The sequence below is a fragment of the Chaetodon trifascialis genome, chromosome 10 (genome assembly GCF_039877785.1).
Source record: "Chaetodon trifascialis isolate fChaTrf1 chromosome 10, fChaTrf1.hap1, whole genome shotgun sequence".
Taxonomy (NCBI): domain Eukaryota; kingdom Metazoa; phylum Chordata; class Actinopteri; order Chaetodontiformes; family Chaetodontidae; genus Chaetodon; species Chaetodon trifascialis.
Window position 1 is genome coordinate 22,697,307 of NC_092065.1, and position 12,030 is coordinate 22,709,336.

Sequence of the window (12,030 nt, forward strand, 5' to 3'; positions counted from 1 at the left end):
AGCAGACAATAGCTTTATCTGAGCTTTTTGGACGAAAACATCTGCAGCTGGAATTAGCGTTGATGAGAGCATTGAAACTGAACTGTAAATGCAAATGTGCTGTAAAACAAAACTAAACACAGCTCATCACTGCATACAACCCCTTTCACGTTGGTCATTTAGTATGTTGCGAATGCAAAAACTGGAGGGGAAAATGGTTATACAAAAAGAAAGTTTATGCACGAAGATGTGTTTCAGGCTGGTCTGATGTTTTAAATTAAATTACTGCATCTCCATCAGTAGTCATTCTTGTGCTAAAATCCAGCTTTATACTGTTCCATGGTCAATGTGCACCCAGGTGGAGGAAGGAATATAAAGAGTAAACCAATGAACCTGAAAACAAGAGTAGTTCAAAGTAAGGTGCTAGAACAACTAAAACAGTCTTTCTGTGCACTCATTAAGTTAACCAGAAACTCCCACTCCCTCTAAGAGAACAGTGTGAAAATCAAAATACAAGCTGGCAAATCAGGTTCGAGTGTTTTATTAGCACATACAACTCACCGTTTACAAAAATAAAAAAAGTTAATGGTAGAAGAATCAAAGTGTTATCATTCATTGAGACACACAATAACAAAAGATGAACAACTGTTTTCAGGTAACAGTGTTGAGTTGGCTACTTCATTTAGGACGACAGCATTTATATAAAATCACACATATATAAAAACATGACAGGAAACACTTTTACAAATGTGCTGACATTCTGCAAAACTGCTAATGGACTGATTTGGTTATTCCTTGAACATGGTATATGATGGTGGGCACTCAACGATGCTGCTCATTCAGCCACAGCGACTGCTTTGAGCGCAGATGATTACTTTACGACTGACTTAGAGCAGAGATTTTATAACAGGTTACAAATGTCTATTTCACACAGATACTCTAGGAGCAATCAATAAACTAACAACCAAAACTACTGTATGTTGCAGAAAGTGTGACATCCTAAAGTAACAGTTCACCCAAAAGGAGGAGTTTCTGTGAAGGAGGTTTAGAAATGCACCGTTTCAAGGCTATAGAGTGTGCGTTTGATATTAAAAACGTCGACGGGAGTGAGGATTTGAGTGTACCAACACCAGATCTGATGTCAGTCTCACTTCAGGTCATTTATAAACCCTCAAGTTCCGTCAAGAGGTGAAACATCAGGACAGATAACAGACAGCAGTGGGACAGAGATTCGAAATGTGACGTCAAGGAAAATGGAAAGAGGAGTATCAGAAAGATGACGGAGCGTCCTGAAACGAGCAAAGGACGAGAGACAAAAAGAAAGGAAAAACTGAGGTCAGCTGGCATGGCTCGGTTATTTTTCCAGTATGTGTTAAAACGTTCACAACAGCAACATACTTTAAAAGTCTGGGGTAGATCACAGCAAAATACTCAAAGAGGAGAAGAAAACACTGTAGCGAATGATTTACTCTGGGAGTAATCAGAAAAATGCAATGAACAGGCCCAATGGAGAGTAAGACTGCAATTGGAAAAACTAACAAAATTCATTGTAACTTAACTAAGTGCTTTTCCAGATAAAAGAGCAAAAAAGTCAAATAAACTCAATCTTTTCTTCTGAATCATTACGTTGTGCTACTTTTGGAGAATATTCAATCATCAAACATCACATTATTTTGACCCAAGTTGGCGAAAAATCATTTGCAATCAGTCATTTAAACATGGATACGATGATCAGACAAGCAGGTGCATTCATGATTCATTTCACTTTGTTTAAAGGTCAGAAAATTCACTTTACTGTAATACAACCCATTAGCATTTCAACTATATCACAACATTACAAAAAACAAAAGCCTTAGTCTAGTCTCATTTCAGATAAATGCTATCATGTCAACAGCTCTGAGTAATGCAGTAGTCATAAAACCTTTTTATGGAAGGATGTGGACTATCCATTCAGTATGTTTTGGACTACTTATGATTCAGACTGAAAAGGGCAGAATTAAAAAAAAGTGCAGAACATGAAGATAAAAACCTGATTCCAGAGAAGTTGGGATACTGTGTAAAACATCACAAACAAAAAAAAAAAGCAAAATGCAATCATTTGCAAACTGTTCAGCCACAAAAGATTTACCAAGAGTGCATCATAAATCATGTGTTCACAAAGCGGTGAACCTCTCTCCATCCTCGCTTGTGAACGACTGAGCCTTTCCAGGATGCTCCTTTCGTACCCAATCATGATACTCTCACCTGTTACCAATCAACCTGTTTACCTGTGGAACGTTCCAAACAGGTGTTTTTGGAGCGTTCCACATCTTTCCTAGTCTGTAGTTGCTCCTGTTTTAAACATGCTGCTGCATCAAATTCAGAATAAACAGACGTTTACAACATTAAATATATTGTCTTTGTGCTGTCTTCAGTTGAGTGTATTTCAAAAAGGATCAGCCAATGATCACAGTCTGTTTTATTAATGTTTTACACAGAATCCAAGCTTTTTTGGAATCAGGGTTGTGTCAACCTCTTGTTCTTTTACTATCAATACTGTGGATTTGAGAAGCTAGAGTTCATCTCTGAGCAAGCCTTCGGGAATGTATTCAGATTTAAGTGCACTTATACACAAAAAGTAACCTTTCAACCTTCAGAAAACGTACGCATGAGACTGCGTGGCTGCGTGTGCTCGGTGTTGTATTTAAGGATTTTTTCTAAATCATATATGCTGATGGTCATTTGGTTCACCTCTACATGATCATTATCTTCAGTGGTTTCCTTCATCTTGGTCATAAGTGTGGCATACAAAATTAGGACGGCCGTTTCTCTGCAGGCTCCTCACAACCTGCCTGAGAACTACTGTGCTGTACAGCCAGCGGAAACTGAGGAGGATGCTGACGTCCCCCCTCTCCTTGTTAGCCTCAGCTCGACTGGCAGCATCGCGCTCCTGGGATTTTCTCTCCATATTCTGTGCTAACTGGGCATCTACGACTATTTTTGCCACTTAAACAAAGAAAAACATAACACTTACTTTGACAGCAAGTCAAAGATGAAAGAAAGTGTTATGAGAAAACCCCCTGAGCTGCAGACGAGTGGGACAGAGGCTGGCTTGGAAAGATGGCAGGACTTGGGTTGGGTTGCACCGCTAGTCATAAATCCATTAACATGTTTGTGAGTAAAGTTATTAGTGACAACTTGCCAGTTTCAAACTAGCAATTTACTTTATCAGTTTGCACCATTAAAACTTGAAAAATGTCTACACTTGTACAGACTAAGTGATGTGGATGGTAACAGGAAGTCAAAGCTGTGGCAGAACTTCTAAAAATTGCAGTTTTAGGGGGCAAACAATATTTCAAACAGCCAGTCCTTAGTAAGTTTCGGTATTATACTGTTTTACTTCATGTTTCAGTTCAGTATTCACGCCGTTTTGAGCGAGAGGCAAAGATCCGATCATACTGACCTACTGTCGGGGGGTTAAACGTTTGCAAGCTAATGCTAGCTTTGTCAGTGGGTTCAGCTAGCTGCGGAATGAGCAGTCCTCAGTTAAGAAGTTCTGAGTCACGTTCAAAGCTGTCGTAAATATTTAGTGACAACTCGTCGCGTTGTAAGAACTACTGTAGCTTACGTGGTGCAACCTGTTTTGATTCAGTGATGCTTAAATCCCCAGTTCGTGAACACTAAGTAGGCTAAGTTCGAACTCACAACGAGCTGGTGCAACCGGATGCAGGTCTCCATGACAACGGTCTTTGCCATCATCGTCGCACGCAGCATGCGCCACTCTCACTGTAACCAACACTGAAACTGTAAAACCACACAAGACCCTAAATGACCACATACCCTGGTAAAGACAATGAGTTACTACAACACTGCTCTACAACACAGCGGGTACTTCATGAGTGAGTCCTGGTCTATAAACAACCATGGGAGTGGGGGCTGCGGGGGCTGTGGGGGCTGCGGGGGCTGTGTGGCCTATTGTCTAATTCAATACATTTAAAATTGAATAAACTGACACAAAACAGCTTCACAATCTTCTGACAGCTTAAGCACAACGATATCAACAGAGCAATAATGGCAAGATCAGATAAGCTTAGAACTGACTAATAAAAAAAGACGCCTTCATTTTGACCTCAAAGGATGCGGCTGTCATGTTTCCGCCACATCTTCAGACAAGGTCTGTACGACGAGTACAATAATAAATTCACAGCAATTTTTAATCAGGAATGAAGGAGGGGGATTTGTTTCCCCCTCCCTCTCTTCTTACAAACTTCAGTACCCAGAACTCTGTTCAACAGATCCTCGTGGAAGGTCATTATCCAGTGACCATTTGAATGGAGACTAATAATCATGTCAACAATAATAAATAAATATGTAGAGACACAGGGATCGAAAGAACAAAAGCAAAGGAGTGGAAGGCACCATCCTGCCAGAGAGAAAGTGAAGGGATGGATGGAGAGATGATGGAATCCTTGGAGCGAAACTTGACTCGTGTGTCCGTTCCTGCGCTCATCAGGAGACACGCTGCCTTAGGAATTTATAGATTACACTGTCTTCATGATCAACTGGCAGCAGTCAGCTTTAATTCTACTTTTGCTGCATTTAGCCGAGTCATTGTCCTCTTTCATAAGGCAATGATTTGGGATTTAAAGCCATTTGGCCTCTAAAACTGGCAGCAACTTTGAATCGGAAAAGTTCAGCCACTGTAGTGCAGTTTCCCCCAAAAGCTTAAGGTCCGCTACAGCTGTGGGCGGCCGCGGTCCCGCGTCAGCCATTATACTGCTGCTGATAACGACGGTTCAGCTCTCGCAGCTCTTTCTCCCGCACCCGCCGGGCTTTGTTGGACTTGGTGGAGCGGCTGGAGCGAGTGGACTGAGCAGACTTGGTGCTGTGGCAGCGCGAGGAGGCCCGCTTCAGGAGGTTCTGGGATATACAGCGCTGCAGGTTCCTCATGGAGGAGGAGGCGGCCATGGTGACGATCCAGGGGTGCTTAAGGGCCTGGCTGGCGGTGAGCCGCTCGCTGGGGTCCACCGTGAGAATCCGCTCCACAAAGTCTTTGGCAGGGTTGGACACGCTGGGCCACGGCTGGAGAGGAGAGACAGGGTGTAATTAACAAGCTGAGCGCACTGAAATTTGAATGTCAGAAGTCTTTACAGTGAAAACCAGCGGCTCACGAACTGAGGTGCGACTGCTATCATCAGTTAGTGGCGGATTACACAGACCACATTCACACGGCAGCCATTTTCCTCAAACGCTGTTATCAAAAGGATAATGTCAGACTGCCTTTTTTCAGGTTGCAAGCTGTATAAACAGAAGGAATCTGACAGATTGCTGTCGTATCATCACTTCCTGATTGATCAGCAACTGAAAAGAGAATGCACAGTGAAAACTCGGAGGGATGTCGGGCCATACTTCACGGCCAAACAACGATTTGATAACTTACTAGTTACTGTTTGATAACAGCTAATGTTAACATTCATCTACTAACGTTACCATTTGATAGAGTTCCACGATACGATAGAAAAGCTATGAATTAATTCTGAAGTATCAACGTCAGAGGAAAACATCTGCCATGTGATTATGGACTATTAGAATAATTACTGAGAAAAGAAGCATCATTGATGTTATGAGTTCCACCTGTCCTCTTTATGCTATGAAAAGTCAAAATGTCTAAGCTCACAGATAAAGAAAACACAGAAGAGTGAAGCGAAAGGAGAGAATGAAGTAGTGAAGGAGCTACCACAGAAATAAATAGAAGCCCAGCAGCGTCAAGCTCTGCCTGTGCATAAACCAAAAACAAAACACTTTGTAGAGCTGAAATAACTCACAGAGCTTCCTTCAGTGGACACAAGAGGGCAGCAGAGTGACACGAAGCTGAGCACGTCCCATGTGCTGTGAGGACCAGCTTGCTCATGTGACCGTGTCAAGTGCTTTCAACTCATCGTGCTTATGAATCGTCTTAGTCTTAAGATGTCGCGCTCGATAACAGGTGATGGGGACTGAGTTTAATGTGACTGTCCGAATACATTTTGCTTGAAAAGACTTTGACTGTTTCAAAAAGATCTCATGTAAACTAAAGTTTATTTTAAAGCAAATCTCCAGAATGGCTGTTGACTCACTTTTCCAAGACATGGACTCTATTCAGTATTAGTGAGTCAAACTATCCCCGACCAGGACAGGAATCAGGAGTATCAACACAGCACGTCTTCCTGCGTGAGCGCATACGTGCGCGCACACACACACACACACAGACACACGTGAGCTGCGATTAGCTCTTTGACCGCAGCTGGAAAATGTGGACATTATTTACCACAGATGTAAAGACACGTGTCCCCTAGGGAGGTTTGTCCCACCTCAGCTCCACCTCTCATCTGCCCTCAGGGCCAGGTTCTCTTCAGCTAAAGGTCACGGGCCTCTGAGGCTTCGTGTACTACAAGCAGATACAACTGCCCTTTCATGAAATGAGCAGTCCTCTGTTAAGAAGTTCTGAGTCATGTTCAAAGCCACTGTAAAATTCAGTAATAGTTTTTAAGATTATTTCTATTATATGATATTGTTTGATAGCCACAAACAGGAAACGTTTGGATGAGAGAACAGAGTGTAACATGTCACAGTTACACGGTGTGCATGGATGCCCCCAACCCATTTTACCCACATAACACCAGAAGAGGACTCGACTGCACTGTGGAAGAAAAACACTAAATCTTATTTTTTCCATTACTGATTTATTTATCTGTCAGTCTTTCACATTTAATCAAACTATCATGTAGTTTATCAGTTGTGAGAAAACAGAGAAAAACAGCCATCATGGTTTCTCAGAGCTGAAGGTGTCGCCGTCAAGCTGACTTCAACGCCCTCAATGCACAATGAAAACAGGGAGAATCCCTCATGAGAGGTTTCAAATGTTTGGGATTTCTGCATGATAAATTGGTTAAATAATTAGTCAGTCATGAAAAAGTACAATTTCTTTTGAGTGGCTGATTGATTAATTGTTTTAGCTTTACAAACATTTCAAGTCTACAGTCAAATATTAAGCTTGATCGAAGCATTTAGCCATTTGAGGCCACTGTCTCGCAATCATTTTAGAGTAGTTAAGGGTTCCCTGAGGAGTTTTTGAACCGTAGTTGCACCATGTAACAATAGTTTTTGATTGTTTGTATTTGGCACAGCTGGAGGCACAAGCACGAGCTATTCTAATAACAGACAAGTGGTGGAGATGTGCAAGGAAACATAGCACCAAGATAAAGAAGAAGAAGACCGCGAGCTAGCAAACATGGATGTGAACAATGCAGGATTTGAAATATTTTGAAAAACTGCGAGCATTACATGTTTATCAGGACTTAAAAACACCATTCTGAAAGAGCCGTTTTCTGCCACCGCAGCTCTCTGACAAACCCACAGCACCAAAAAGCAGCCAAAGTTAGTCACTATCTGGTGAACACAGTGGAGCTTTTAGCAGCTTAAGAGACGGATCTTCTGGTAGAGACCAAAACCAGAGCTAAAAGGAGTGAAAGCCAACGCTGCTCCGCATCAGCTGGATGTGTAAATAGGCAACTAGGTTTGCTAGCAAGGTCTAATATCAACTTAAATGCTTAAAATAAGTCAGTGTTGTTGAATTCGTCCTCGTCTGTCCTCATGTTGACAGAGAATAAAGACCGCTCTGTTAACGCTCTCATGAGAAATCTTGCTCTTTTTTTAAATTTAGTCACTCATGGGACGACTAAGACCACAATGTCTATTTGATAACTACTATATCATCCTAAAAATGCATAATGGTTGACTCCAGCGCAAAGCCCCCTCACTCACTCCGAGGACGACCTGCTGGACGCACCGAGCACTCTGCTGTACGATCTGCAGAGCTCAGCTAATATACGCTCCCTGGAAGTCATTTCAATTATTAAATGAATCTGACACGACCTTAATGTATCTCACCTGTCGGGCACTTGAGAAGTTGAAAAATCTGGACGGGCTCCCAGAAAACTGACATAATTCAACCTCGTTAAAAATTCCAGAACTGCTCGGCTATCATTGGGCCTGCAGTCGCATTAACCGAGGGGTCCCTTTGTAAAGCTCACTGGCAACATCAACATCCCACTCTTTGAAACAAAGGAATGGACTACTCAGCATTCTTCTAACTAGATACACAGATAGAGCATAAATTATGTGCACACATACACACATCTAGAGGCCGGACATATTGACTTAGAGAGAACAAATAAATGAGAGCGAGCGCGGCGAGGTGGAGGTTCATGAAGCAGACGTGGCTGTGAACTGACAGATGAGGTGTGAGGACAGAAGAGGAAAGGTTTAGGTGTGTTAAGATGTGTGTGTGTGTGTGTGTGTGTGTGTGTGTGTGTGTGTGTGTGTGTGTGTGTGTGTGTGTGTGTGTGTGTGTGTGTGTGTGTGTGTGTGTGTGTGTGTGTGTGTGTTTGTGTGTGTGTGTGTCATTTAAAGCATGTCACCTCACAAGGAAAGCTCAACTTCCTGGAAATCTGTGACAAAGTCTCATGTGGTGTGAGGAATGTACTCCAAATATGGGTAAATTCTGCTGGTTGGTTAGTGTGTGTGTGTGTGTGTGTGTGTGTGTGTGAGAGTGAGTGAGTGAGTGAACTCCTCACCTCTCCAGAGAAGCTGTACTTCCCCTTGAGGATCTGCCGGTACAGCCTCATGCGGTTGTCGTCCTCAAAGGGCATGGTTCCGCTCAGCAGGATGTACGATATCACCCCCAGCGCCCACATGTCTACAGCGTTTGTGTAGGGCTTTCGCACCAGGATCTCCGGGGCAATGTACTCTGGCGTGCCGCACGTGGTCTTCATCAGACACTCGTCCCCCTTCTTCCTGCTACTGGCCAAACCAAAGTCGGTGATGATGATCTTGGAGTCGGCTCCAGGGTGGTAGTAGAGCAGGTTCTCCGGCTTCAGGTCTCGGTGAGTGATCCCCAAAGTGTGGAGGTATTTGACGCCGTCCAGCACCATCTGCAGCACTCGCGTGGCATCCCGCTCTGTGAAGGAGCCGCGGGCGATGATGCGGTCAAAGAGCTCTCCTCCAGTGGCCAGCTCCATCACCATGTAGACACGCTCTGCCGTCTCGAAGACCTCCATCAGCTGGATGATGTTGGTATGACGGACGCGCCGCAGAACGCACAGCTCAGACTCGCACACCTCCCTCCCCTCCCGGTAACGGGTCTCGATCATCTTGATGGCGTACGGCTGCCGCGTGCTCTTGTGCTCCACACGAACGACCCGGCTAAAACTCCCACGACCTATCAGAGCCTTGATGTCGTACTTGGCTGTGACCCGTGGGTCGAACTTGGCTCGGTATTTCGCCACCTTCTTGCGCTGAGGGTCCGACAGTTCGGACGGGTCCTTAGGGGGCTGAGCAGAGGCAGTGGGAGTGGCAGCTTGGGCCTGACACGGGGAGGTGGATTCAGCCTTGTCACCTCCCCCTCCACCGGCGCCGCTCGTCTTGCTCCTCGTGCCATCCCCTCGTATGAAGTGCTTGTAGATATCTGTCTGAGGAGGTTGGGGAGGATCGACCTGAAAAATGTGGAAAATAACAATGATCTCAAACATGACATTACAGATTGATCAATAAAGAAAACAATCAATACTTGCAGCCCTAAGTTAATACTACTGCTGCTGTAGTGAACAGTTAAAGCATCTGTGGTGGTGACAATATAACTACCATTACTGACCTTTTTGACCAGGTCCAACTGAACATCCCCTGGAGGCTCAGGGAGGACCTTACTGTTCCTGCACCCCATCACATCACCTGGGGCCACTGCCCAGTCAGCCGCACAGGCCACCAGGAGCCCTGCCTCATCACCGCAACAGCTGATTCAACACACTCAGGGCATCCAACATTCAGGCTGTACCCAGACAGAGGGCTCATGAAAAAAGCTGATCACACCCACTCGGGTCCCGATGAGCTGGCATCAGCAGTCACAGTCCATGAATACACCTGATACATCCAATTAAGTCCGCCTTAAGAAGCCCAGGAGTTCATGAATATACTTTGGGTGACCACGCTGTCTGTGCTGGCTCCATCAGCAGGTCGGTGTGTTTTTGTTAAGTCTTTAATGGGCCCGTGATGGTGGGTCTTGCAAGCACAGCCTGGCTGCACAGTGGGCTGGTAGGGGGGTACCTAAAGCCCCTTGAAGAACCTACCAGGACCCCATCTCAGATGACGTGCTATCTTGAAAGTCTGTGAGAAAATGAGTTAGTACGAGGGCTCACAACACAAAAAAAGATTGATCGGGGCAGGAGAGGGAGAGATTCAGGCACAACTTCCACAGAAAAAACCATCAGCAACTCTGCCTCCATCCATTGGGAGAAGCTGCAATGTCAGCTGCGGTCTTGCCGCAGATAAAGCAGCCCCCCTGGAGAATCGCAGGCTGGAGAGCAGCAGAGGGAAGCTCTGAAACGGAGAACAGAGAGAAAGATGAGCGATTACGGTGAGGCTCAGCAAGCACATGGGCACTGAGTGAGAGTGTGTGCTGACATGACAGAGGCAGCTTTAGCATTTAGGCCAATCAGTGGCTGAACAGACTGATCACTTCAGCACTAAAGTTACACACCATGTTTGTGGAGAAGTTGCGTGATGAGGCCATATTGTAGAGGATGCCTGCCAAAGTGTGATTACAGCGATCCAGACGTGTTGAAATGGCCAAAAGAACAAGAAGGAGCTTTGCCATTGGAAGAAGGAGCTGCACTGTCACAGATGGTCACTTTTATCCCAATATCAAATGTTGGTAGTCTGCTTGATTAATTGTTTTAAGTTCTCAGTACACAACTTACTTTACTTTTTCACTTCCAACAGGAAATAAAGTGGAAACATCCCTTAAAACTCAGTTGAAAGTGAAGAAAAGTGAACTTCTATCACAAATGTATTGTACAACTGAAGTGTAGTGAAGACTCAAAAATGGCCAGGCCCTACTCATGTCAATGTTTTTTCTTCAGCCAAAAACACTCTTGACAGTTATTTATCGGCAACGCTGGGTAAGAGCAGGACAGTGTGTAAAAACTTTGAGAAATAAGGGCGACATTACAGGTGTGAAAGTGACTTACAGGCTCACCTCATTACTTATCCGACAGGGCGAAGTGTAACAGCATGCTAACTAGCCTGCTAGCAGCAGGGCAGGACTCCCAGCTTTGCCAAATCCAGCCTCCTCACCCCACTCTCACTCAGCTGGGCTCTCCATTTTCACCTCGTACTTTCCCAACTTTATTCCCGATGACAAACAAGTCAAATCCGTCACTTCCTCTGTTCGCGACATTTTGGGTCAATTCCGAAGTTTCATGGTTAGTTTTGGAGACGAAGTGACTGCACAAAACCATGCAAACTTGCCCTGTTGGTTGCTTTTCTGGACGGTGTTTTTCGACCAGGACCACCTTCCCACAGCCAGACACAAGTGAAAAGAAACATAATGTTATACAGGGGTTCCGCTTTACGTTTTCAAAATAAAACGCTTGTGAATTCTTCACAGCGCTTCATGTGGCAGTTAACTACATAATTGAGGGGGATTTTTTTCTCCAGAATCGTCTCTTTGAGTTACTTGAATGTGATGCTTGATGTATTCTATCTTGTTTGAGTTTTTAGCTTGATTTGGTTGTGTATTTATGGTTAACTAAAATCAGATCGAAGAAGTGCCATCATTGAGGATCGAGCACGAAATAGATGACTTTCTCGGGGCTCCAGGAAGGTCCAGTACTGCTGTGTATCAACTGATTTGTGCTAGACCACTGGCATTTCTGTTTTTTTTTTTTTTTTGTGTGTAGGAATATGCAGCATTTAAGAACAATGAATGACATGATACCAAGTGGTGGGTCCTGCTTTATTGTGCAGTTTTCAGGTTGGGTGGTAAATACCTCCATTTAAATGACAGGAAGGGGAAGGAATGAAGGGCTAATTGGGAGCCATCAGCCATCATTAGTTATCATCAGACATTTATCCTATATGCATTTTCTTAGCGTTGTGAGGAAAATTCTATAAATGGCTCTTAGGCTCTTATTTTGAAGAGCTAATCCCTTAACTTCCTGTGTTCTTCTGTCTGTCTCTGGCTAGCTGGACGGAGCG

The 12,030-nt window shown here is 44.2% G+C and overlaps 1 protein-coding gene across 1 annotated transcript; it reads right to left on the minus strand.

Annotated features, from left to right (window-relative positions):
* Positions 1 to 3,613: 3,613 nt before the first annotated feature.
* Positions 3,614 to 11,344, minus strand: pskh1 (protein serine kinase H1). The gene is made up of 4 exons (XM_070972306.1): positions 11,030 to 11,344; positions 9,650 to 10,371; positions 8,574 to 9,491; positions 3,614 to 5,040 (listed from the first exon to the last, which is right to left on the minus strand). Exons 2-4 carry the CDS (start codon positions 9,716 to 9,718, stop codon positions 4,723 to 4,725), a joined length of 1,305 nt encoding a protein of 434 aa, XP_070828407.1. The 5' UTR covers positions 9,719 to 10,371; positions 11,030 to 11,344; the 3' UTR covers positions 3,614 to 4,722.
* Positions 11,345 to 12,030: the final 686 nt, after the last annotated feature.